This window comes from Conger conger, chromosome 3 (assembly GCF_963514075.1).
Source record: "Conger conger chromosome 3, fConCon1.1, whole genome shotgun sequence".
Classification (NCBI taxonomy): Eukaryota; Metazoa; Chordata; class Actinopteri; order Anguilliformes; family Congridae; genus Conger; species Conger conger.
In genome coordinates, this window is record NC_083762.1 from 2,201,111 (window position 1) to 2,224,794 (window position 23,684).

The 23,684-nt window shown below is 49.3% G+C and overlaps 1 protein-coding gene across 6 annotated transcripts in view; it reads right to left on the minus strand.

Annotated features, from left to right (window-relative positions):
- Nucleotides 1–733: 733 nt before the first annotated feature.
- The window catches only part of sh3tc2 (SH3 domain and tetratricopeptide repeats 2), a 30,776-nt gene continuing 7,825 nt past the window's right edge, over nt 734–23,684 (minus strand). For 3 of the 6 annotated variants that reach the window (XM_061236394.1, XM_061236393.1, XM_061236395.1), the window contains exons 3-18: nt 20,455–20,589; nt 17,551–17,678; nt 16,528–16,633; nt 16,270–16,413; nt 14,345–14,537; nt 11,338–11,411; nt 10,639–10,834; nt 10,111–10,244; nt 9,768–9,818; nt 7,443–9,176; nt 6,986–7,163; nt 5,898–6,048; nt 4,971–5,093; nt 3,420–3,570; nt 2,796–2,992; nt 734–1,840 (exon numbers count right to left, since the gene is read on the minus strand). In XM_061236394.1, coding sequence (XP_061092378.1) covers nt 1,460–1,840; nt 2,796–2,992; nt 3,420–3,570; nt 4,971–5,093; nt 5,898–6,048; nt 6,986–7,163; nt 7,443–9,176; nt 9,768–9,818; nt 10,111–10,244; nt 10,639–10,834; nt 11,338–11,411; nt 14,345–14,537; nt 16,270–16,413; nt 16,528–16,633; nt 17,551–17,678; nt 20,455–20,589 — 4,076 coding nt within the window. In that variant the 3' untranslated portion in view covers nt 734–1,459. Of the gene's footprint in view, nt 1,841–2,794; nt 2,993–3,419; nt 3,571–4,970; nt 5,094–5,897; nt 6,049–6,985; nt 7,164–7,442; nt 9,177–9,767; nt 9,819–10,110; nt 10,245–10,638; nt 10,835–11,337; nt 11,412–14,344; nt 14,538–16,269; nt 16,414–16,527; nt 16,634–17,550; nt 17,679–20,454; nt 20,590–23,684 lie in introns of those variants that run through there. The other 3 variants (XR_009708349.1, XM_061236397.1, XM_061236398.1) reach the window with 3 other exon arrangements.

Below are 23,684 nucleotides of genomic sequence, written 5' to 3' on the forward strand. Positions count from 1 at the left end.
AAACATTCCACAGTGCAAATTCACAGGTGAGGCGGGTATCTTACTCTTTTGATAACGGTGCTGAATCATGTTTCTCATTCTCACGATTGTGGCTCATCAGAGACCATTTTCTCTATTCAAAATCTAGGGCTGCCCAACCCTGTTCCTGGAGATTTACTGTCCAACCCTAAGAAGGCACACCTCACTCAACAGCTAGAGCAGGGCTGCCCAACCCTGTTCCTGGAGATCTACTGTCCAACCCTAAGAAGGCACACCTCACTCAACAGCTAGAGCAGGGCTGCCCAACCCTGTTCCTGGAGATCAACCATCTTGTAGGTTTTTATTTCCTCATACTGTGCTCTCCATGATCTCTAGATTATGGCCGTCCGTGCGATTCACCTGAAAGTGTTTCTACTTCAGCAAAAAAATAAATAAAAATGTAGTGATCATTGGGTTGGGTGGGATGGGATGGGGTTGGGTGGGATGGGATGGGGTTGGGTGGGGTTGGATGGGGTTGGATGGGATGGGATGGGGTTGGGTGGGATGGGATGGGGTTGGGTGGGGTTGGATTGGGTGGGGTGGGATGGGATGGGGTTGGGTGGGATGGGATGGGGTTGGGTGGGGTTGGATTGGGTGGGGTGGGATGGGATGGGGTTGGGTGGGATGGGATGGGGTTGGGTGGGGTTGGATTGGGTGGGGTGGGATGGGATGGGATGGGGTTGGGTGGGGTTGGATGGGGTTGGGTGGGGTTGGATGGGGTTGGGTGGGATGGGATGGGGTTGGGTGGGATGGGGTTGGGTTGGGTGGGGTTGGGTGGGGTTGGATTGGGTGGGGTGGGATGGGATGGGGTTGGGTGGGATGGGGTTGGGTGGGGTTGGGTGGGGTTGGGTGGGGACTATCATGGGATGCAATACCCTTGTCAGCTATGCCTAGAACTGACTCTACAGCCAATGAGAAAACAGCCTGCCATTAGTCAACGAGGTGAGACTCCGAGCTGGGCCAACAGGAGGCAGTGCTACAGCGTATCTCTGGAAAGTGCAGAAAACATCCTCCAGTCAGTGCAAACAAGTACAAAAAGAAAAACTCAATCATAATTTAAAATGTCGGTCATACCATTTACAAATAACTTAAAAAGAACGGCAAACATTGGAGTGAATACTGAAGTTGGAACTGTTTGTATGGTGGAGAAAATATCATATTTACATATTTATATAAAGGACATAAAGTGAGGATTCTCTGAAAGACATGAATTGGAGTCAAACTCATTTAACTTGATATTGATTGACGTGTGTGTTTAAATATTGAGATAAACACTGCAAATATGTGTTCCTTAGTTTGTCCCTATCTGTCCAAACTGTCATTGAATCACGGAGCACAATATCAAGAGTATCCCTAACCGGAAGAATCCCAAATACAACATTCCAGGGACCCTTAAACGGCGTCTTCGGACTCGGAAGGGTGACTGAACCCCTTGGGTCAGTCAGGTCCGCAGGTCCGGCCGTCTCGCCAGGCCATGGGCGGTCCCGGTCCATATGCGGTCCCGGTCCATATGCGGTCCCGGTCCGTGTGCGGGCCCTGTCAGTGTGCGGTCCCAGTCCGTGTGCGGGCCCGGTCCATATGCGGTCCCGGTCAGTGTGCGGTCCCGGTCCATATGCGGTCCCGGTCCCGCTGCTTGCTCCAGCTCGTCCTTCAGCGCCCGCGCACAGTCCATGTACTCCTGGCTCAGCCGCGCGTCGGGCATGTGGTGGGCGTGGATCTCCGCCAGCTTCACGTACACCGTGTACAGCGCCCAGGGGGTCCCCCGGTCCTGCAGGGCCGCGGCCAGCGCCAGGTGGAAGTACCCGACCGCGTCGAAGGCGTCCTGGGGAGCAGGGCCGCAAGCAGGGGGCGTTAAACGGGCAGGCATCACTATTTCAGTTCTAGTGTATGTTTGTTTTATTGGCCCAGGCAGATTTATTCGCAGCAAATTATATTTTTGATACTAACAGGAGTTTCTGAAGAGCAGCTGGCTTTACAGTGGTGTGGATGAGGGCTGTGATGTTCAAAGCAAGAGGAAATGTTTCCAGTAAAGCCAAAACAGCTTGCACTGGGCCAAGAAAAAACATACTTTAAAAGAGAAATAATATCAAAACTCTCAGGAAAGCAAAGTAACCATACATTTAAACAGAAATATCAAAACCCCTAAAAAGGTGAATACATACTTTAAAACTGAAATAATATCACACAATCCCGGAAAGTGAAGTATACAGGCCATGCTTTCTAAAGGAAAGCAAATGTAATCTAAAGGAAGCAAATTCTAGGCAAAGATGTGCGTATATTACACACATGTGTCCAATCAAACTTGTACATGTACAAGGAAAGATAGGGAACTGCTGGTCAGTGCTGAGGAATTTCTCATGCTTTATTAGGGTCACATGTTCCAGATGAGCTCTTCAACATTCAACAGCATATCCACGCCATGTTACAGTGCCAAATTAATGAACACTCACTTATACCCAAGCTTGAAAAATGCATTGATTCCCACAGAACAGAGATGCACAGTATGAGAAAGTGAGAGTTGCATTTGTATGTGTTTTACGACTGAGCTGTTTGGCCTCTGTCCATGGGATCAGAGTCTCCTACTGAACATCCTGTTCTCCCAACGAAAAACCATGGCAGTTAAACTGAAAATATTTCCATTCTCCACAAAAAAAAGCACACAAACATATGATTAGACAGCTAAAATTGTCTCAAAATACCAAATGTGTTAATATCTTACAGTCCGGGTTAATGAGAGACATTGGCCTCCAATTCACGTAGAAGAATTGCTCCCCTACCTTTAGCTTGTGTAAGGTCAGGTCTCCCAGCCGGCAGTAGACTTTCACAAAGTACTGTGCGTCTTTGGGGAGATCCAGGATGTCGGGGCTCAGGGATAAAGACTTCAGGTAGTAGTTTTCAGCCAGCTCAAACTGCTGGAGAGAGAAGTAAACTGTAGCCAGCCGATGGAAGGCGGTTCTCTCTTTCAAACGATCCCCTGAGAAACAGAACACTTCTCGTGATCATTATCCTGGACACACCGGCTAAAAGCTCACCTGATGTGATCTTTACATTAGGATTCCAGACAGTCACAGATTTACAGGTAACGTGAACTCTGATTAGGTCACAATCATGTTTGTTGTTGCTGATGACTAGTATAGTGGTTAGTTAGACCATAGAACTCTGGATCTAAGGCTTGTTTGGTTCCACCCCAGAGCCCTCAAACACAAAGCTAAGCTCAAAGTCCACAGTATCCTCACACTAAGTTACTCTAACCACCCAAAGCTGAATGGCTTAGTGCGGACAGGCAGCTTGGAGGCTGTGAAAGTTTGAGGTTGCAAACTGTAATTCTACCCTGCATAAGGGCAGCAGAGTCGGGTGTGAAACAGCGCAGGTGTGCACTAGGACGCAGGTAGGGGGCGTACCTGTCGTGGTGCTGACCTGCACGGCGAGAAGGGCGAACTGCAGTGCCTGATGGTTCTGCTTCAGGTTCATCAGGAGCTCAGTCAGCTTGCTCAGGAGACGGAACTCCGACTCCACGTCCTTCACATTTCTGGCAAAGGGCAGACTGCCATCCTACGCAGGGGCAAATCACACGGACATGGATCACACGAACATGGATCACACGGACATAGAGCACACCAATGACCACAGAAATCACTCAAACTCATATCACCTCAAAGACCTGGGTCAAATAACTACATTTGGGGGCTGCTGGCTCATCCTGTTAAGGCTCTGTTCCAGTGTGTGGATGGACCCCATGGTCTGGTATCTGTTAAGGCTCTGTTCCAGTCTGTGGATGGGCCCCACGGTCTGGTATCTGTTAAGGCTCTGTTCCAGTCTGTGGATGGACCCCATGGTCTGGTATCTGTTAAGGCTCTGTTCCAGTGTGTGGATGGGCCCCATGGTCTGGTATCTGTTAAGGCTCTGTTCCAGTGTGTGGATGGGCCCCATGGTCTGGTATCTGTTAAGGCTCTGTTCCAGTGTGTGGATGGGCCCCATGGTCTGGTATCTGTTAAGGCTCTGTTCCAGTGTGTGGATGGGCCCCATGGTCTGGTATCTGTTAAGGCTCTGTTCCAGTGTGTGGATGGGCCCCATGGTCTGGTATCTGTTAAGGCTCTGTTCCAGTGTGTGGATGGGCCCCACAGTCTGGTATCTGTTAAGGCTCTGTTCCAGTGTGTGGATGGGCCCCATGGTCTGGTATCTGTTAAGGCTCTGCTCCAGTGTGTGGATGGGCCCCATGGTCTGGTATCTGTTAAGGCTCTGCTCCAGTGTGTGGATGGGCCCCACAGTCTGGTATCTGTTAAGGCTCTGTTCCAGTGTGTGGATGGGCCCCATGGTCTGGTGTCTGTTAAGGCTCTGTTCCAGTGTGTGGATGAGCCCCACGGTCTGGTATCTGTTAAGGCTCTGTTCTAGTGTGTGGATGGGCCCCACAGTCTCGTATCTGTTAAGGTTCTGTTCCAGTGTGTGGATGGGCCCCATGGTCTGGTATCTGTTAAGGCTCTGTTCTAGTGTGTGGATGAGCCCCACGGTCTGGTATCTGTTAAGGCTCTGTTCCAGTGTGTTTATGGGCCAAATGGTCTGTTAGTGCATTCATCAGAATCAATTGAATATTGATTTTGGAAAGCATTTTATTGCCTTACAAAATGTAGAAGGAGCTTCAGCATTAAATTATTTGACCCAAGGTCTGTACCCTCATCGAGCACACATAATGAATTCTACCAATATGGTCTGTTTTTAAGTCTTTAAAAATACTATTCAATTAATCTACGGTCAATATCTTCTCAATGAAAATTTAGTTTTGTTTTCATTGATATTTACATAAAGTAAAATGCCAATCACAACAAACCCAGATTCTTTTCCTGTGCAAGGAAGCAACATTATAGCTATAAATATGTATTGATAATAGGTATGTACCCTGTAGAATGGGAGTACATTGTCATAGATATTGATATTTACGGGTAATAAATACGTACCCTGTAGAATGGGATTGCTGAATGCCGATTTCTGCATCCTTGGAAGAACACGTCTCCGGCCTCCTCGTAAATACTCATGGCGAAATGCGGATCATGGACTCTTAGGGCTGTTTTCACAGCCGCCTGGAACGTTTACAGAGAGTCCTGAGTAGAGTCCACTCCTCTTATAAGAATAGCACGTAACCTGATTGTTTTATTTGTCCATTATCAAAGTTTAAAGTTCAAACTTTGTTGATAAGCAGAGGAATTTATGTGATTTGTTCTGAGAGTGGCCTTCTGTTATGAGGAGTCACAGTGGTACAGGTGTGGGGAGGAGCAGTGGTACAGGTGTGTGGATGTGCAGTGGTACAGGTGTGTGGATGTGCAGTGGTACAGGTGTGGGGAGGTGCAGTGGTACAGGTGTGGGGAGGAGCAGTGGTACAGGTGTGGGGAGGAGCAGTGGTACAGGTGTGTGGAGGTGCAGTGGTACAGGTGTGTGGAGGTGCAGTGGTACAGGTGATTTACCTGCAGGTACAGGTGTGTGGAGGAGCAGTGGTACAGGTGTGTGGAGGTGCAGTGGTACAGGTGTGGGGAGGTGCAGTGGTACAGGTGTGTGGAGGTGCAGTGGTACAGGTGTGTGGAGGTGCAGTGGTACAGGTGATTTACCTGCAGGTACAGGTGTGTGGAGGAGCAGTGGTACAGGTGTGTGGAGGTGCAGTGGTACAGGTGTGGGGAGGTGCAGTGGTACAGGTGTGTGGAGGAGCAGTGGTACAGGTGTGTGGAGGTGCAGTGGTACAGGTGTGGGGAGGTGCAGTGGTACAGGTGTGTGGATGAGCAGTGGTACAGGTGATTTACCTACAGGTACAGGTGTGTGGAGGTGCAATGGTACAGGTGTGTGGATGTGCAGTGGTACAGGTGTGTGGAGGAGCAGTGGTACAGGTGATTTACCTGCAGGTACATGTCGGCGAGCTCGTCCTCCTGGATCAGGTAGTAAATCCTCCCCACCTGGAGCCACGTCTCTGACTCCTCCTCCCGCCGCCCCAGGTCAATGGAGATCCTCAGACTCTGCTTGGTGTAGTCCAGAGACTTTCTGGAGGACCTGAACATTCATCTGCTCATTCTACAGCTCCTGAAGGACCTGAACATTCATCTGCTCATTCTACAGCTCCTGAAGGACCTGAACATTCATCTGCTCATTCCACAGCTCCTGAAGGACCTGAACATTCATCTGCTCATTCCACAGCTCCTGAAGGACCTGAACATTCATCTGCTCATTCTACAGCTCCTGAAGGACCTGAACATTCATCTGCTCATTCCACAGCTCCTGAAGGACCTGAACATTCATCTGCTCATTCCACAGCTCCTGAAGGGCCTGAACATTCATCTGCTCATTCTACAGCTACCAGAGGACCTGAACATTCATCTGCTCATTCCACAGCTCGTGAAGAACCTGAACATCCATCTGCTCATTCCACAGCTCCTGAAGGACCTGAACATTCATCTGCTCATTCCACAGCTCCTGAAGGATCTGAACATCCATCTGCACATTCTACAGCTCCTGAAGGACCTGAACATTCATCTGCTCACTCTACAGCTCCTGGAGTTGGGAACAAGCCTTCACCTCCAGGCCACTGCACACATATCAGCTGCACTGTCAGCAGAGCCTAAACGCCTGTTTGTCATTCACCTTACCTGGGTGAAAAGGTAGGCCATGTTATGGCTGATAAGACAGGATAAATATTTTACCTTCATGTTTTCCTTTCATCTATTAGACATTAAATCCAAATTATTTATAATTGAAAGACACCAAGTATTTGTGCAACTAACTAGATTACATACTTTTTTTTTTTTTACAATAGATATGAAATTCATCTCACGATGGAAAAATACAGTTAACACGCCGAGGCATGACCGGCACTGGACAATAACGTGGAACTGACTATGATGAGCAAACACAAAGCCAGCAGTGACTGTAATGAGTCATGACAATGGGACAGAAGTGATTACGATAAGCCGGGTCGAAGCGGTGAGCTCACTTCTCTGTGTTTAAGGACAGGTAGAGCTGGCTGAGGACCTCCAGGTACTCCCCCTCCTGCCGCTTGTCCTTGAGTTCGCGGGACAGCGCCACACAGTGCTCGTTGTAGATGATGCTCTGGCCATGCAGGAGCAGGTCGCTGTACAGGTGACTCAGCACTCTGGCCACGACCATCTGACCTGCAGCGAGGAAGAGGAGTCAGCCTGCTCTCCGTGTGTTATACTGAAACCAGAGTCAGCCTGAGTTCTGCTCTCCGTGTGATACACTGAAACCAGAGTCAGCCTGAGTTCTGCTCTCCGCGTGTTATACTGAAACCAGAGTCAGCCTGAGTTCTGCTCCGTGTGATACACTGAAACCATGTTACATTTCACAGTATTCAAGTGCTAGGAATGACCGCAAAGATAAGAACTTAATCTAGATGAATCTGATGACAAACAGGAAACAGAAAGCTGACTCACTGCGGAGGTTCTTGGCGTTGATGGCGATCAGGAGCGCCATCTCGTAGGCCAGGCGCGTGCGCTGGGTGTTCCCGCGCTCGCGGTAGCAGCGGCCCAGCCAGAGGAAGGCCTGGGCGTGCTCCGCGTCCGTGGGGCTCTCCGCCAGGTCCAGGGCGCGGAAGAGCGGCAGGGCGCGGAGCAGGAAGCGCTCGGCCAGCCCCGGGGCGCACGCCGCCAGCGCCAGGCAGCCCAGGTTGGCCAGCGCCAGCGCCTCGTTGCGCTTGTTGCCGTTCTCGCGCGAGATCTGCAGCGCGCAGTGGAAATGGCGGCCGGCCTCGCGGACCCGGCCCTCCTTCCGCAGGCACAGCGCCAGCAGGTTGTAGACCACGCCCCTCTGGGCGGGGCTGTCCGTCTCGTTCAGGGACCGGAGGAGGGGCGTGAGGGTGGCGGCCGCTCTCTCCGCCTCCCCCGTCAGCGCGAGGAGCCAGGCCAGCAGCACGCAGGCCTCGAAGCCCTCCTCCTCGCTGACGTGGCCGCCCGCGCCGACGGCCCGCTGGGCGCACTCCACCGCCCGCTCCAGCGCCCCGTGCTGCTGGTAGACGCACGCCAGGCTCATGCACAGGTCCCGCTGCGTCCGCAGGTCGCCGTGACGACTGCTGATGGACAGGGCCTGCTGCAGGTACACCACGATCTGGGCGGGGATCAGCGAGGCGCCCTCGCGCCACTGGGCGTTGAGCCGCACCGCGTTCTTGATGAAGACCTCGATCTTCTGGAAGGCGTCCTCCAGGGGCCGGTCGAGAGCGGAGTCCAGGCTGAGCGACGCCAGCGCCAGGTAGGGCAGGTACTTCCTGTGGTAGAGGCGGCTCAGCACCCAGTTGAGGTCGACGGGGGCCATGGGCCGGCCGGCCTCCTCCGACAGGCTGATGGTGAGGAACTGCAGCCGCTCGACGAAGGGCAGGGCGTCCTCCGTCTTCCTCATCCTCAGGAAGAGGCAGAGCGCCAGGTAGCAGGCGCGGGCCTCCAGGTGCTTGTCGCTCTCCACCACGGCGCGGCGGAGGACCAGCTTCAGGATCTCGAACTCGTCCGACGAGCAGAAGCGGTGCTGCGGCAGGCCGATCAGCAGGGCGCAGGCCTTCTCCAGGGTCGCCGGGAGCTTCTCCACCAGCCGCTGCTTCAGGTAGATGGCGGTCAGGTTGGTGTAGAGGGCGATGAGGAGCGGGAGGTCGGAGAACCCGCTCACGGGGACCCCCAGGGCCTCCTCGAAGTAGACCCTGGCCTGGGAGAACTTGTTCTTCTTGGCGCAGAGTCGTCCCAGCAGGAAACAGACGCGGCGGTGGGCCCAGTGCATTCTGGTCTTCTTCACCGCCTCGCGCCAGCCCTCCAGGTGCTGGAGCAGGTCCTCCTCCCGCGACCCGCTGAAGAACGTGTCGAGGAAGGAGTAGGGGAGGTCGTACAGGTCCCGGAAGGACTCCTCGAAGCGCTCCTGGTTCAGGAGGGTCAGCGTGGGGTCGCAGAGCTCCGGCTCGCCAGCATCCCAGCCGCCCTCGTCCAGGAAGAGAGCCGGGTCGTCCTCCAGGTCGTCCAAGCCCCTGAAGGTGTCCTCCAGGCTGAAGGACAGGGCCTCGCCCCCGTCCTGGTCCTGGTCCAGCAGGCTTTGGGAGGCGTAGAAGGAAATCCGGGTGGAGGAGTGGAAGGTGGGGGAGTCGCTCTTCTCCGTCAACACGCTCTGCCGGGCGCTGATGGACGGCTTCGGCTCTGAGAGACACGGAACACACGTTCAACGCCACGTTCGCAAACGCAGGTGAAAAATGCTCCTTTTGGGTTGTCTAAAACAACTTTGTTATCATATCTGAAAACCACTTGCTTGTGAATACTATTTCGTATTCTATGGACCCTTTAAATTAATTTGGTTGTCTGTTTTAATTGAGTCTTTCAATGATGCGTCGCTTGAATTGTTAATTGTCTGTTGAAGTGTAACTTTTGGGTAACTGCTGAAGATGCAATATCAAATTTTTGGGTTTTCCTGCTAATCAATAAAACATTTTAATAATGCACTCCAATTCCTATCAAACCCATCTGTGAGTTCTTAAACAGTGAGTTTTCTTGATAGATTTGAAAAAGCCACCATATAATAACCCTGTTGTAAAATCCAGCTATCACCAGCTTTAAACGACCAGCTAACAGCTGTTTCAAAACCTATTCAAACCTGTTTCAAGACCTTTTCAGTAGGGCATTGTCATGGAAAAAGCATTTTAGCATTTTCTCTTTCAGAGAACAATGCCTCTGCACAATATACAATTTTTTATTAATGTAATGTATAATGTCTTCAGAATGAACTATCATTACCTGGCTTCGGTTGGTTTTTGATGTACGGAAAGTCTGATTCGTCCAGCCTATCTGCAGAGTAAAGACATTACATTATAGTTATTTAGCTGACGCTTTTATCCAAAGCACCTTACAGTAGATTAGACTAAGCAGGGGACAATCCCCCCTGGAGCATTGCAGGGTTAAGGGCCCAACAGCTGCTCTGGGGCTTGAACCATCAACCTTCCAGGTCCCAGTCATGTACCTTCGCCACTAGGTAACATGCTGCCCCATGACCGAGCCAATCAGAGGGTTAGGGAAGGAGGAGGTCAGCCAATGATGTTCGACGATGTGAAAGAGCGGGCGGCTGATTGGCTGTTCTCACCGAGTCTGTACACAGAGCTGATGTCCGTGACGGAGAGCTTGTTCAGGAGGCCGCTGTGATACTGCTCGTCGCAGGGGTTAAGCTGAGACAGAGCTGCCCTCTCCTCCTCGCTCAGAAACACCCGCTGTCCGTCTCTGAGGGAGGGAAACAACACCGTCTTTATCTGCTGCCAGCTCCCCGCGTGACCTCTACAGCGCAGCCCCGCCCCTCCGCGACAGCAACTGTCATCACCCCCGAGGGCAGGAGGTAGACAACACTCCGATTCACCCGTCCTGTCTGGAATCTCTCCCGTTTAAGAGGCCTGTTTGTGTACAGAGGACAACTGGAGCCCTCGATGAGAGCAATAATAGTTAAACAACAACGGCCATTATGTCGGCATGGCAACACTGGTCTATCACACATATTCAGCCGTGTGCAGTTGATGGTTGACTATACGTTTTAATTGTCATAAAGGCGTCATTTATGGTAAGGACTGTAAGCTGTTAGTATTTCCCATAGGTTTTTTTCTGTGTTTTCAGGGGATCTCACAGGGGTGCGATGTTCTCCGGCCTCACGTGGGCCTTCTGCACGAATCCCGTCACTCCGCTGGAGAGGTGCCGTCCAATGAAAACGCCCAGCCCAGTCAGCAGGAAACCCTCCACCTCGATCTGATCGCCCTGGCTGAACTGGAGCTCATCCTGCCCCAGGGGGTTATGGTCCACCAGAGCCACACAGGTGCCCGTCACTGCGAGAGCCAATCAGGGGAGAGACACTGAGCCACACCAACAGACACAGAAAAGCACGTTGTGCTGAGGTTATGGTTGTGGTGAGGTTATGGTTGTGCTGAGGTTATGGCTGAGGTTATGGTTGTGGGGGTGTTATGGTTGAGGTTATGGTTGTGGGGGTGTTATGGTTGTGCTGAGGTTATAGTTGTGGTGAGGTTATGGTTGTGCTGAGGTTATGGCTGAGGTTATGGTTGTGGGGGTGTTATGGTTGAGGTTATGGTTGTGGGGGTGTTATGGTTGAGGTTATGGTTGTGCTGAGGTTATGGGTGAGGTTATGGTTGTGGGGGTGTTATGGTTGTGCTGAGGTTATGGTTGTGGTGAGGTTATGGTTGTGCTGAGGTTATGGTTGTGCTGAGGTTATGGGTGAGGTTATGGTTGTGGTGAGGTTATGGTTGTGCTGAGGTTATGGGTGAGGTTATGGTTGTGGTGAGGTTATGATTGAGATATAAGGTGCTGGACTCACCGACAGGGTGATCAAACTGGGCCTCGGACACCCAGGCCCCCCCTGCAGATCCAGGGTACTTTCTCAGGAACCACCTGTGGAGAAAACACATATCATTCAACTGCATGGCACTACACACCGTTGTGTTGTAACTCACTGGTGTAGGTGAGTAAAGGTGTAGGTACTCACTGGTGTAGGTGAGTAAAGGTGTAGGTGTACTGGTATAGGTGAGTAAAGGTGTAGGTACTCACTGGTATAGGTGAGTAAAGGGGTAGGTACTCACTGGTGTAGGTGAGTAAAGGTGTAGGTACTCACTGGTGTAGGTGAGTAAAGGTGTAGGTACTCACTGGTGTAGGTGAGTAAAGGTGTAGGTACTCACTGGTGTAGGTGAGTAAAGGTGTAGGTACTCACTGGTGTAGGTGAGTAAAGGGGTAGGTACTCACTGGTGTAGGTGAGTAAAGGTGTAGGTACTCACTGGTATAGGTGAGTAAAGGTGTAGGTACTCACTGGTGTAGGTGAGTAAAGGTGTAGGTACTCACTGGTGTAGGTGAGTAAAGGTGTAGGTACTCACTGGTGTAGGTGAGTAAAGGTGTAGGTACTCACTGGTGTAGGTGAGTAAAGGTGTAGGTACTCACTGGTATAGGTGGTAAAGGTGTAGGTACTCACTGGTGTAGGTGAGTAAAGGGGTAGGTACTCACTGGTGTAGGTGAGTAAAGGTGTAGGTACTCACTGGTGTAGGTGAGTAAAGGTGTAGGTACTCACTGGTGTAGGTGAGTAAAGGTGTAGGTACTCACTGGTGTAGGTGAGTAAAGGTGTAGGTACTCACTGGTGTAGGTGAGTAAAGGTGTAGGTACTCACTGGTGTAGGTGAGTAAAGGTGTAGGTACTCACTGGTGTAGGTGAGTAAAGGTGTAGGTACTCACTGGTGTAGGTGAGTAAAGGTGTAGGTACTCACTGGTATAGGTGGTAAAGGTGTAGGTACTCACTGGTGTAGGTGAGTAAAGGGGTAGGTACTCACTGGTGTAGGTGAGTAAAGGTGTAGGTACTCACTGGTGTAGGTGAGTAAAGGTGTAGGTACTCACTGGTGTAGGTGAGTAAAGGTGTAGGTACTCACTGGTATAGGTGGTAAAGGTGTAGGTACTCACTGGTGTAGGTGAGTAAAGGTGAAGGTACTCACTGGTATAGGTGGTAAAGGTGTAGGTACTCACTGGTATAGGTGGTAAAGGGGTAGGTACTCACTGGTGTAGGTGAGTAAAGGTGTAGGTACTCACTGGTGTAGGTGGTAAAGGTGTAGGTACTCACTGGTATAGGTGGTAAAGGGGTAGGTACTCACTGGTATAGGTGGTAAAGGGGTAGGTACTCACTGGTATAGGTGGTAAAGGGGTAGGTACTCACTGGTATAGGTGGTAAAGGTGTAGGTACTCACTGGTATAGGTGGTAAAGGTGTAGGTACTCACTGGTATAGGTGGTAAAGGGGTAGGTACTCACTGGTATAGGTGGTAAAGGGGTAGGTACTCACTGGTATAGGTAGTAAAGGGGTAGGTACTCACTGGTATAGGTGGTAAAGGGGTAGGTACTCACTGGTATAGGTGGTAAAGGTGTAGGTACTCACTGGTGTAGGTGGTAAAGGTGTAGGTACTCACTGGTATAGGTGGTAAAGGGGTAGGTACTCACTGGTATAGGTGGTAAAGGTGTAGGTACTCACTGGTATAGGTGGTAAAGGGGTAGGTACTCACTGGTATAGGTGGTAAAGGTGTAGGTACTCACTGGTATAGGTGGTAAAGGGGTAGGTACTCACTGGTATAGGTGGTAAAGGTGTAGGTACTCACTGGTATAGGTGGTAAAGGGGTAGGTACTCACTGGTATAGGTGGTAAAGGGGTAGGTACTCACTGGTATAGGTGGTAAAGGGGTAGGTACTCACTGGTATAGGTGGTAAAGGTGTAGGTACTCACTGGTATAGGTGGTAAAGGTGTAGATACTCACTGGTATAGGTGAGTAAAGGTGTAGGTACTCACTGGTGTAGGTGAGTAAAGGGGTAGGTACTCACTGGTGTAGGTGAGTAAAGGTGTAGGTACTCACTGGTGTAGGTGAGTAAAGGTGTAGGTACTCACTGGTGTAGGTGAGTAAAGGTGTAGGTACTCACTGGTGTAGGTGAGTAAAGGTGTAGGTACTCACTGGTATAGGTGGTAAAGGGGTAGGTACTCACTGGTGTAGGTGAGTAAAGGTGTAGGTACTCACTGGTGTAGGTGGTAAAGGTGTAGGTACTCACTGGTATAGGTGGTAAAGGTGTAGGTACTCACTGGTATAGGTGGTAAAGGGGTAGGTACTCACTGGTATAGGTGGTAAAGGTGTAGGTACTCACTGGTATAGGTGGTAAAGGGGTAGGTACTCACTGGTATAGGTGTTAAAGGTGTAGGTACTCACTGGTATAGGTGGTAAAGGGGTAGGTACTCACAGGTATAGGTGGTAAAAGTGTAGGTACTCACTGGTATAGGTGGTAAAGGTGTAGGTACTCACTGGTATAGGTGGTAAAGGGGTAGGTACTCACTGGTATAGGTGGTAAAGGTGTAGGTACTCACTGGTATAGGTGGTAAAGGGGTAGGTACTCACTGGTATAGGTGGTAAAGGTGTAGGTACTCACTGGTATAGGTGGTAAAGGGGTAGGTACTCACTGGTATAGGTGGTAAAGGTGTAGGTACTCACTGGTATAGGTGGTAAAGGTGTAGGTACTCACTGGTATAGGTGGTAAAGGTGTAGATACTCACTGGTATAGGTGAGTAAAGGTGTAGGTACTCACTGGTATAGGTGGTAAAGGTGTAGGTGTACTGGTATAGGTGAGTAAAGGTGTAGGTGTACTGGTATAGGTGGTAAAGGTGTAGGTACTCACTGGTATAGGTGGTAAAGGTGTAGGTGTACTGGTATAGGTGAGTAAAGGTGTAGGTGTACTGGTATAGGTGAGTAAAGGTGTAGGTGTACTGGTATAGGTGAGTAAAGGTGTAGGTGTACTGGTATAGGTGTAGGTACTCACTGGTAGAAGGGGTAAGGCAGAGGCTGCATTGAGTGCACAGGCACCAGGCCGTGCTGTCCGCTGGCCAGTAAGGTGCCCTCCCACAGGTACTCCTGTCCCGTGTCCCGCACCATGACCAGGTCGTTCCTCCGGTACGCCAGGTCCTCCTCTTCCGCGTCCTCGCGGTTATACAGCGCTTTCGCAAAGAAGGAACCTGCAAACAAACACTTCCGGGTCACTAGAGAGGCGGGGCTCCCTCAAGGGGATGTTTATTGACAGTGGTGAGGAGTGCTAACGTTGGCACTCAACAACAATATGGAGTGCTAATGTTCATGTAATTTGCTTCATTGAAAGCAGTGAGCAGTGCTGATGTTAGCTTGTGTAATCTCTATGGGAAGCAGTGTGGAGTGCTAACATTAGCTAATGTAATTTTCATGGATAGCAGAGTGGAGTGCTAACGTTAGCTAAAGTAATCTGTATTGGAGGCAGTAGTGCTAACGTTAGCTCATGTAATCTCTATGGGAAGCAGTGTAGAGTGCTAACGTTAGCTCATGTAATCTCTATGGGAAGCAGTAGTGCTCACGTTAGCTCATCTAATCTCTATGGGAAACAGCGTAGAGTGCTAATTATAGACTGTGTGATGCTTATCCACAGCACAGTGGAATGCTAGGAAGCTCCTTCCTGATAATTTACTTTGACAAAATATGTTAAATATATAGATCATATGAAGGTCATGTACATACATAGTTTCATAATGATATATACATAAATGAAACTGATAAACTCCACAGTCTGTTCTGTTGCTGCTCTCCTGCCTTACTGATGTATATAATCTCCAAAAATGACTGACTCATACTGCCAACTGTTTTTTATGACTACGTTGACTATACTATGACTAGCTTGAAATACCAGCAACCCGCTGTTTCAAAGCATAACTTGAGCTGGTCTAACCATGCTGAGTATGGAGCTGGTCTGAACTGGTCAACCAGCAAAACTGTGTCGAGCTGGGAGCTGGTCTAAATGATCAACCAGCTACTAGCTGTTTCAAAACCTAGCTTGAGCTGTTTTTTATTTTTTTCAGCAGGATATGACTGCAAACAGAAGAAACTCAGATGTTTTGAGTTTGCTACCAGAGTCGTTTAGCGCAGACCTGTCTCCAGAACAACACACCTGTACCTGAATTCCTATGAGTCAGGTGATTACAGAGGCATGTTGGGTTAAGTTATAATAAGCATGGTTGTTCCACCTTTTGTTCCCCAAATTCCAGTCAAAAGTCACCTGTGACACTACCGAAGGATTGCAGCCCAGAAGCAAAGATCACCTGTTCTGCAACTGCTCTCTATGCAAAGCTCACCAGGTTGGTATGTCAGGTATTCAACTTTACTGTGGGACAGGAAACCAATGCTATGCACTCAACATTTAAAACACATCAAAACAAGCTTTCACCTACATACAGACAGGTTATAATTTCCACCTATACACAGACCAGTTAAACATTGGACCTGAACACAGACCAGTTAAACACTGGACCTGAACACAGACCAGTTAAACCTTTGACCGACAGTACAGACAGACAGGTATAACCTCTGACCCGCACACAGACAGGTTATCCTTTGACCCCCACACAGACAGGTTAACCTTTGACCCCCACACAGACAGGTTAACCTTTGACCCGCACACAGACAGGTATAGCCTTTGACCCGCACACAGACAGGTTAACCTTTGACCCCCACACAGACAGGTTAACCTTTGACCTGCACACAGACAGGTTAACCTTTGACCCGCACACAGACAGGTATAGCCTTTGACCCGCACACAGACAGGTTAACTTCTGACCCTCAAACAGACAGGTTAACCTCTGCCCCGCACACAGACAGGTATAACCTTTGACCCGCACACAGACAGGTTAACCTTTGACCCCCACACAGACAGGCTTGCGCGCTTGCCTTCCTGCAGCAGCAGTCCCAGGTAGAGCGTGGCCAGGTGCTCCTCGTCCACCGTCACGCAGATCTCCACATCGCTCAGCCGAGCCGAGTCCAGCCAGAACGTCTGATCGCACAGGAAGTTCTCCAGACACCGCGCCACGTAGCCTGGCAAGAGAACAGCACACTTCCTCACCACTGTCATCCATACCCCCTCATCAAACAAAAGAAACGGGCCAAAGCTTTGGCGTGATCAACCTGAGCTGGGTCTCACCGCCCTACCTAGAGACAGGTAAGTGGAGAACTTCCAGATCTCCTCCACGGTCTTAAACGTGATGATGAAGCAGTCCTTCTCTGCGTGGACCGACAGGAGGCGAGCAGACAGGTCCTGAACAGAGACACGCGCAAGCAGGAGGAAATGAGTACCTGCTGTCTCTCACGTCACGTAATAATCTCTTTAAATGAGAAAATATCAGCTTGTTTCCAGTCACTGTTTGCTTGGACATGAGGTAAGATAAAAAATACTACACAAGGGAACCACTCTTGTATAGCGACCATGTTTTAATTGAACCACAGATGGTCACACAATATGAACTGTTTCACTGAACCCTGCGTTTCTGACCTTAAAGACCTTAAAGAGCTGTGTTTCTGACCTTAAAGAGCAGTGTAGGTACCTTAAAGAGCTGTGTCTCTGACCTTAAAGACCTTAAAGAGCTGTGTCTCTGACCTTAAAGAGCAGTGTAGGTACCTTAAAGAGCTGTGTCTCTGACCTTAAAGAGCAGTGTAGGTACCTTAAAGAGCTGTGTCTCTGACCTTAAAGAGCTGTGTCTCTGACCTTAAAGAGCAGTGTAGGTACCTTAAAGAGCTGTGTCTCTGACCTTAAAAAGCTGTGTCTCTGACCTTAAAGACCTTAAAGAGCTGTGTCTCTGACCTTAAAGACCTTAAAGAGCTGTGTCTCTGACCTTAAAGACCTTAAAGAGCTGTGTCTCTGACCTTAAAGAGCCGTGTCTCTGACCTTAAAGAGCTGTGTCTCTGACCTTAAAGAGCGGTGTCCCTGACCTTAAAGAGCTGTGTCTCTGACCTTAAAGACCTTAAAGAGCGGTGTTTCTGACCTTAAAGAGCCGTGTCCCTGACCTTAAAGAGCTGTGTCTCTGACCTTAAAGACCTTAAAGAGCTGTGTCTCTGACCTTAAGGAGCAGTGTAGGTACCTTAAAGAGCTGTGTCTCTGACCTTAAAGAGCTGTGTCTCTGACCTTAAAGAGCTGTGTCTCTGACCTTAAAGACCTTAAAGAGCCGTGTTTCTGACCTTAAAGAGCTGTGTGACGTCCTGGCTGTTGCTCTCCACCACTCTGAGCCGTGTGCGCAGCGCCTCCTGCAGGTCATCGTCAGGCTCACCGCTGCAGCGCCGCCGCCCGCCAAACAGCAGCAGCACATCTGCACTCACAATTACACACAATTACACACAATTACACACAATTACACACAATTACACTCACAATTACACTCACAATTACACACAATTACACACAATTAAACACACAATTACACACACAATGACACACCATTACACACCATTACACACAATTACACACACAATTACACGCACAATTACACACACAATTACACACACAATTACACACAGTTACACACAATTACACACACAATTACACACACAATTACACACACAATTACACACAGTTACACATAAAATTACACACAATTACACACAATTACACACACAATTACACACACAATTACACACACAATTACACACAGTTACACATAAAATTACACACAATTACACACAATTACACACACAATTACACACAATTACACACACAATTACACACAATTACACACACAATTACAACAATTACACACACAATTACACACAAGCACACATAAGCACCTCCCACAAAACAGCAGCAACACATCTGCAGTTTCAATACAATTACACAATACAATCACACAATACAATTACACACAATTACACACATACACTACCAGCACAATATATACTCAGTAAGCACTTTATTAGACTTTTTTACTTATTGGTCTTCTGCTACTGTAGCCTATCCTCTTAGAGGTTGATGCGTTGTGTGCTCAGAGATGCTCTTCTCCATACCACTGTAATGCATGTTTATTTGCGTGACTGTGACCTTCCTGTCAGCTTTGACCAGCCTGGCCCTTTTCCTCTGACCTCTCTCATTAACAACGAGTTTCTGACCACAGAACTGCTACTCACTGGATGTTTTTTGTTTTTCGCACCATTCTCTGCAAACTCTAGAGACTGTTGTCGACAAAATTCCAGAAGATCAGCAGATTCTGAGATAATCAAACCAGACATTTGGTCTGAAAAACGGCTGAACCTCTTGACCATGTCTGCATTGCTTTAGTTGCTGCCATGTAATTGGGTGATGAAAGGACAGGGGTTCAAAGGTCAGTTAAAGTCATCCTGCTGGCCTCTCACAGACATGTGCTGTCTTTAAGCACGTTTAACAAAACTGCATAGGATTAAACCACTTACTTAAATCTCTGCTGATGGGATCAGCTAACACAATAGAGCAGATGGTGTATGTGCGTGTGTGCCTGTCTGTGTCTGTGTGTGCATGCGCGATTGTGTGTGTGCACATACGCTTGAGAGAGTATGTCTCTCTTATGTGCGTATGTGTGTGTGTGTGTGCCCAGCTGCTGGTGTAAAGAACAGCTAGGAAGGCTTAATGCCTGCTAAAATATTAACTGAGAGCTTCAAGAAATTGTGCCACTGGCTTGCAGCAGGTCAAAAGGTCAAACAAATGAGCAGATTAGGAGTAAACATTGTGCAGTTAATGAATACACAACAGCACCCAATAACCACTCTTCTGCTGAGACAAAGACTTCTCTTCCCATAATCTCTGTGCTGCTGAGACAGACTACATTTCCCATGATCACTGTGCTGCTGAAACAAAGACTCCACGTCCCATGATCTCTGTGCTGCTGAGACAACTACCCTTCCCATGATCTCTGTGCTGCTGAGACAGACTACACTTCCCATGATCACTGCGCTGCTGAAACAAAGACTCCACGTCCCATGATCTCTGTGCTGCTGAGACAAAGACTACACTTCCCATGATCTCTGTGCTGCTGAGACAGACTACACTTCCCATGATCGCTGTGTCCATGTCACCAGCTGTACAGCTGCACAGATAAAAGACCATTCATTAGGTGCTTCAGGGGGATATTTTTGGCAGAGCACGTGGAGCCATGATTAAGGATGTGATTAAATACGTTTAACAGTAATAAGCAATGACTAATGAAGTGGAAACAGAGACCGAGAGTTTGGAGCACATTAATGCTCATTCATTACCGGTGTTAAAGAGCATCACTGTTTGCAGAAGTGCGGCTCTAGGCATGAGATTTCTGCAGCCTCTTTTTTAATGCTAGCTACCCTTTTCCCTCCAAATTTTGAATGGTCAGTGAAATGCGGTCACTGCTACAACCCCCACTCTCAATTCAGGAGAATGTAGACTAGTGTGTCTTTATGAACACATGAGCCTTATGGAAGAACCACTCGTACGAACAGATTTGTTCTTAAATCGAATCTGAACAGATACCAGACCATGGGTCCCATCCACACACTGGAACAGAGCCTTAACAGATACCAGACCATGGGGCCCATCCACACACTGGAACAGAGCCTTAACAGATACCAGACCATGGGGCCCATCCACACACTGGAACAGAGCCTGAACAGATACCAGACCATGGGGCCCATCCACACACTGGAACAGAGCCTTAACAGATACCAGACCGTGGGGCCCATCCACACACTGGAACAGAGCCTTAACAGATACCAGACCATGGGGCCCATCCACAAACTGGAACAGAGCCTTAACAGATACCAGACCATGGGGCCCATCCACACACTGGAACAGAGCCATAACAGATACCAGACCATGGGGCCTATCCACACACTGGAACAGAGCCTTAACAGACACCAGACCATGGGGCCCATCCACACACTGGAACAGAGCCTTAACAGATACCAGACCATGGGGCCCATCCACAAACTGGAACAGAGCCTTAACAGATATCAGACCATGGGGCCCATCCACACACTGGAACAGAGCCTTAACAGATACCAGACCATGGGGTCCATCCACACACTGGAACAGAGCCATAACAGGATGAGAGCTGGCGTCTGCAGCTTGTTGCCAGGTGTGGTCCTCACCTGAGGAGAATCGCTCCCCGACGGCGAGAGAGACAGTGCTGCCCCGGCAGAACGCCGCCTTCTCCTTCCAGTAACTTCCTGTTACTGGTTCTGGCTCCGCCTCCAGGCCCTGCTCTTGGGGCTGGTCGTCCTCACCTGAACCAAAACAAGACCAATGTTGTCATATTGTGTGGACTATTTCAGGGCTTACAGTCATATTTCATTGTGGTAGTGCAGGGCTGCCACTCCAACCTTAACAAAGCACACCTCATTCAACAGCTAGAGCAGGGCTGCCCAACCCTGTTCCTGGAGATCTACCATCCTGTAGGTTTTCACTCCGACCCTAATAAAGCACACCTCAGTTAGAGATCTCTGAAAACGACTAATTAGTAGGTGTGCCGAATTTGCGGTGAAAAATAAAAACCTACAGGTTGGTAGATCTCCAGCAACAGAGCTGAGCAGGCCTGGGTTACAGTGTTTACATGCAATCCCATGTGTCCAGCTGGATATGCACTGAAACAGTTCGGGTCGAGTTCCTTTCTCAAGGGTTCAGCCGCAGCAGGCACTCGGGAATCACGCCCACAACCTTCGAGGTGAAGGCCCAGTTTACCAACCACTGTGCTACACTTCCGCCCACTGCTGAGTTATCATAATGTAATTTATTGTACTGTCAAAGCTGGAGGATTGCCATGTACCCACTTCAGTGTGTCCCGCTTATGAGAGGCCAGGGGAGAGAGTCCCCAGTCAGAGAAAAGACTGTGCAGAGAATATGCTAGAACAGCGTTTCCCAAGCTTTTTCCTTCTCTGGCACGCCTCCTAAAGTTACGAGAGTAGTCGTAGTGCACCCCGCTCAAAAGCAAGTGATGTGCTGAGGTTAATGTGACATGTCAACACAGGACTAAATGTTCTTTCGAGGGTTGTAACTAAGCAAAGTGCATTACAGTTTAAAAAAATTATTTGAAATGTAGTATTTTTCACACGGCATGCCTGACCTCGCCTGAGGGCACACACAGTGCTATAAAACCATACGCAACTAATGGCACAATTTCTTCTGTCAGCAGACTTATCTGCTTCTCAGATCTTTAAATTCTATACATAACACAGACCAGCCCTAAGCACATCCTTACCCCGACGTACCTGTGTTCGCGATGTCACGTTCTGTTTACGCCAAACACGACATGAGAATTGTATTAGCGAGCATGCCGTTTCCTGGCTGTAAGTAAACAGGATCTGGAGACGGTGCGGTGTCTATAAATATCTACAGTAGCCCGTGTCCAGAAGGGGGAATATCCTCTGGAAAACGGGAATGGCTTTCCCAGATTGTGAATGGAAAAGGAAGGATGTTCTTCGGGCTTCCTCTGTAGCTGCTGGCGACACAAACATTAACGCCGGAGCTCTGTCTTAAAATGAGTGTGATTTTACGGCTTGAAGCGTAAAAAATCCACCTTTGCCAGCTTGACCAGCTGATCATACTGGTCAAGCTGGGGGCGAGTGAGCCAATGAGCATGGCAAAGCTGGTCATAAACTGGTCTAGCTCGGTATGAGCTGGTCAACCAGCATGGCAAAGCTGGTCATAAACTGGTCTAGCTCGGTATGAGCTGGTCAACCAGCATGGCAAAGCTGGTCATAAACTGGTCTAGCTCGGTATGAGCTGGTCAACCAGCATGGCAAAGCTGGTCATAAACTGGTCATAAACTGGTCTAGCTCGGTATGAGCTGGTCAACCAGCATGGCAAAGCTGGTCATAAACTGGTCTAGCTCGGTATGAGCTGGTCAACCAGCATGGCAAAGCTGGTCATAAAGCTGGTCTAGCTCGGTATGAGCTGGTCAACCAGCATGGCAAAGCTGGTCATAAACTGGTCTAGCTCGGTATGAGCTGGTCAACCAGCATGGCAAAGCTGGTCATAAAGCTGGTCTAGCTGGGTATGAGCTGGTCAACCAGCATGGCAAAGCTGGTCATAAACTGGTCTAGCTGGGTATGAGCTGGTCAACCAGCATGGCAAAGCTGGTCATAAACTGGTCTAGCTCGGTATGAGCTGGTCAACCAGCATGGCAAAGCTGGTCATAAACTGGTCTAGCTCGGTATGAGCTGGTCAACCAGCATGGCAAAGCTGGTCATAAACTGGTCTAGCTCGGTATGAGCTGGTCAACCAGCATGGCAAAGCTGGTCATAAACTGGTCTAGCTCGGTATGAGCTGGTCAACCAGCATGGCAAAGCTGGTCATAAACTGGTCTAGCTCGGTATGAGCTGGTCAACCAGCATGGCAAAGCTGGTCATAAACTGGTCTAGCTCGGTATGAGCTGGTCAACCAGCATTGCAAAGCTGGTCATAAACTGGTCTAGCTGAGTATGAGCTGGTCAACCAGCATGGCAAAGCTGGTCATAAACTGGTCTAGCTCGGTATGAGCTGGTCAACCAGCATGGCAAAGCTGGTCATAAACTGGTCTAGCTGAGTATGAGCTGGTCAACCAGCATGGCAAAGCTGGTCATAAACTGGTCTAGCTGAGTATGAGCTGGTCAATCAGCATGGCAAAGCTGGTCATAAACTGGTCTAGCTCGGTATGAGCTGGTCAACCAGCATGGCAAAGCTGGTCATAAACTGGTCTAGCTCGGTATGAGCTGGTCAACCAGCATTGCAAAGCTGGTCATAAACTGGTCTAGCTGAGTATGAGCTGGTCAACCAGCATGGCAAAGCTGGTCATAAACTGGTCTAGCTCGGTATGAGCTGGTCAACCAGCATGGCAAAGCTGGTCATAAACTGGTCTAGCTCGGTATGAGCTGGTCAACCAGCATGGCCAAGCTGGTCATAAACTGGTCTAGCTCGGTATGAGCTGGTCAACCAGCATGGCAAAGCTGGTCATAAACTGGTCTAGCTGGGTATGAGCTGGTCAACCAGCATGGCAAAGCTGGTCATAAACTGGTCATAAACTGGTCTAGCTCGGTATGAGCTGGTCAACCAGCATGGCCAAGCTGGTCATAAACTGGTCATAAACTGGTCTAGCTCGGTATGAGCTGGTCAACCAGCATGGCCAAGCTGGTCATAAACTGGTCTAGCTCGGTATGAGCTGGTCAACCAGCATGGCAAAGCTGGTCATAAACTGGTCTAGCTGGGTATGAGCTGGTCAACCAGCATGGCAAAGCTGGTCATAAACTGGTCTAGCTGGGTATGAGCTGGTCAACCAGCATGGCCAAGCTGGTCATAAACTGGTCTAGCTGGGTATGAGCTGGTCAACCAGCATGGCCAAGCTGGTC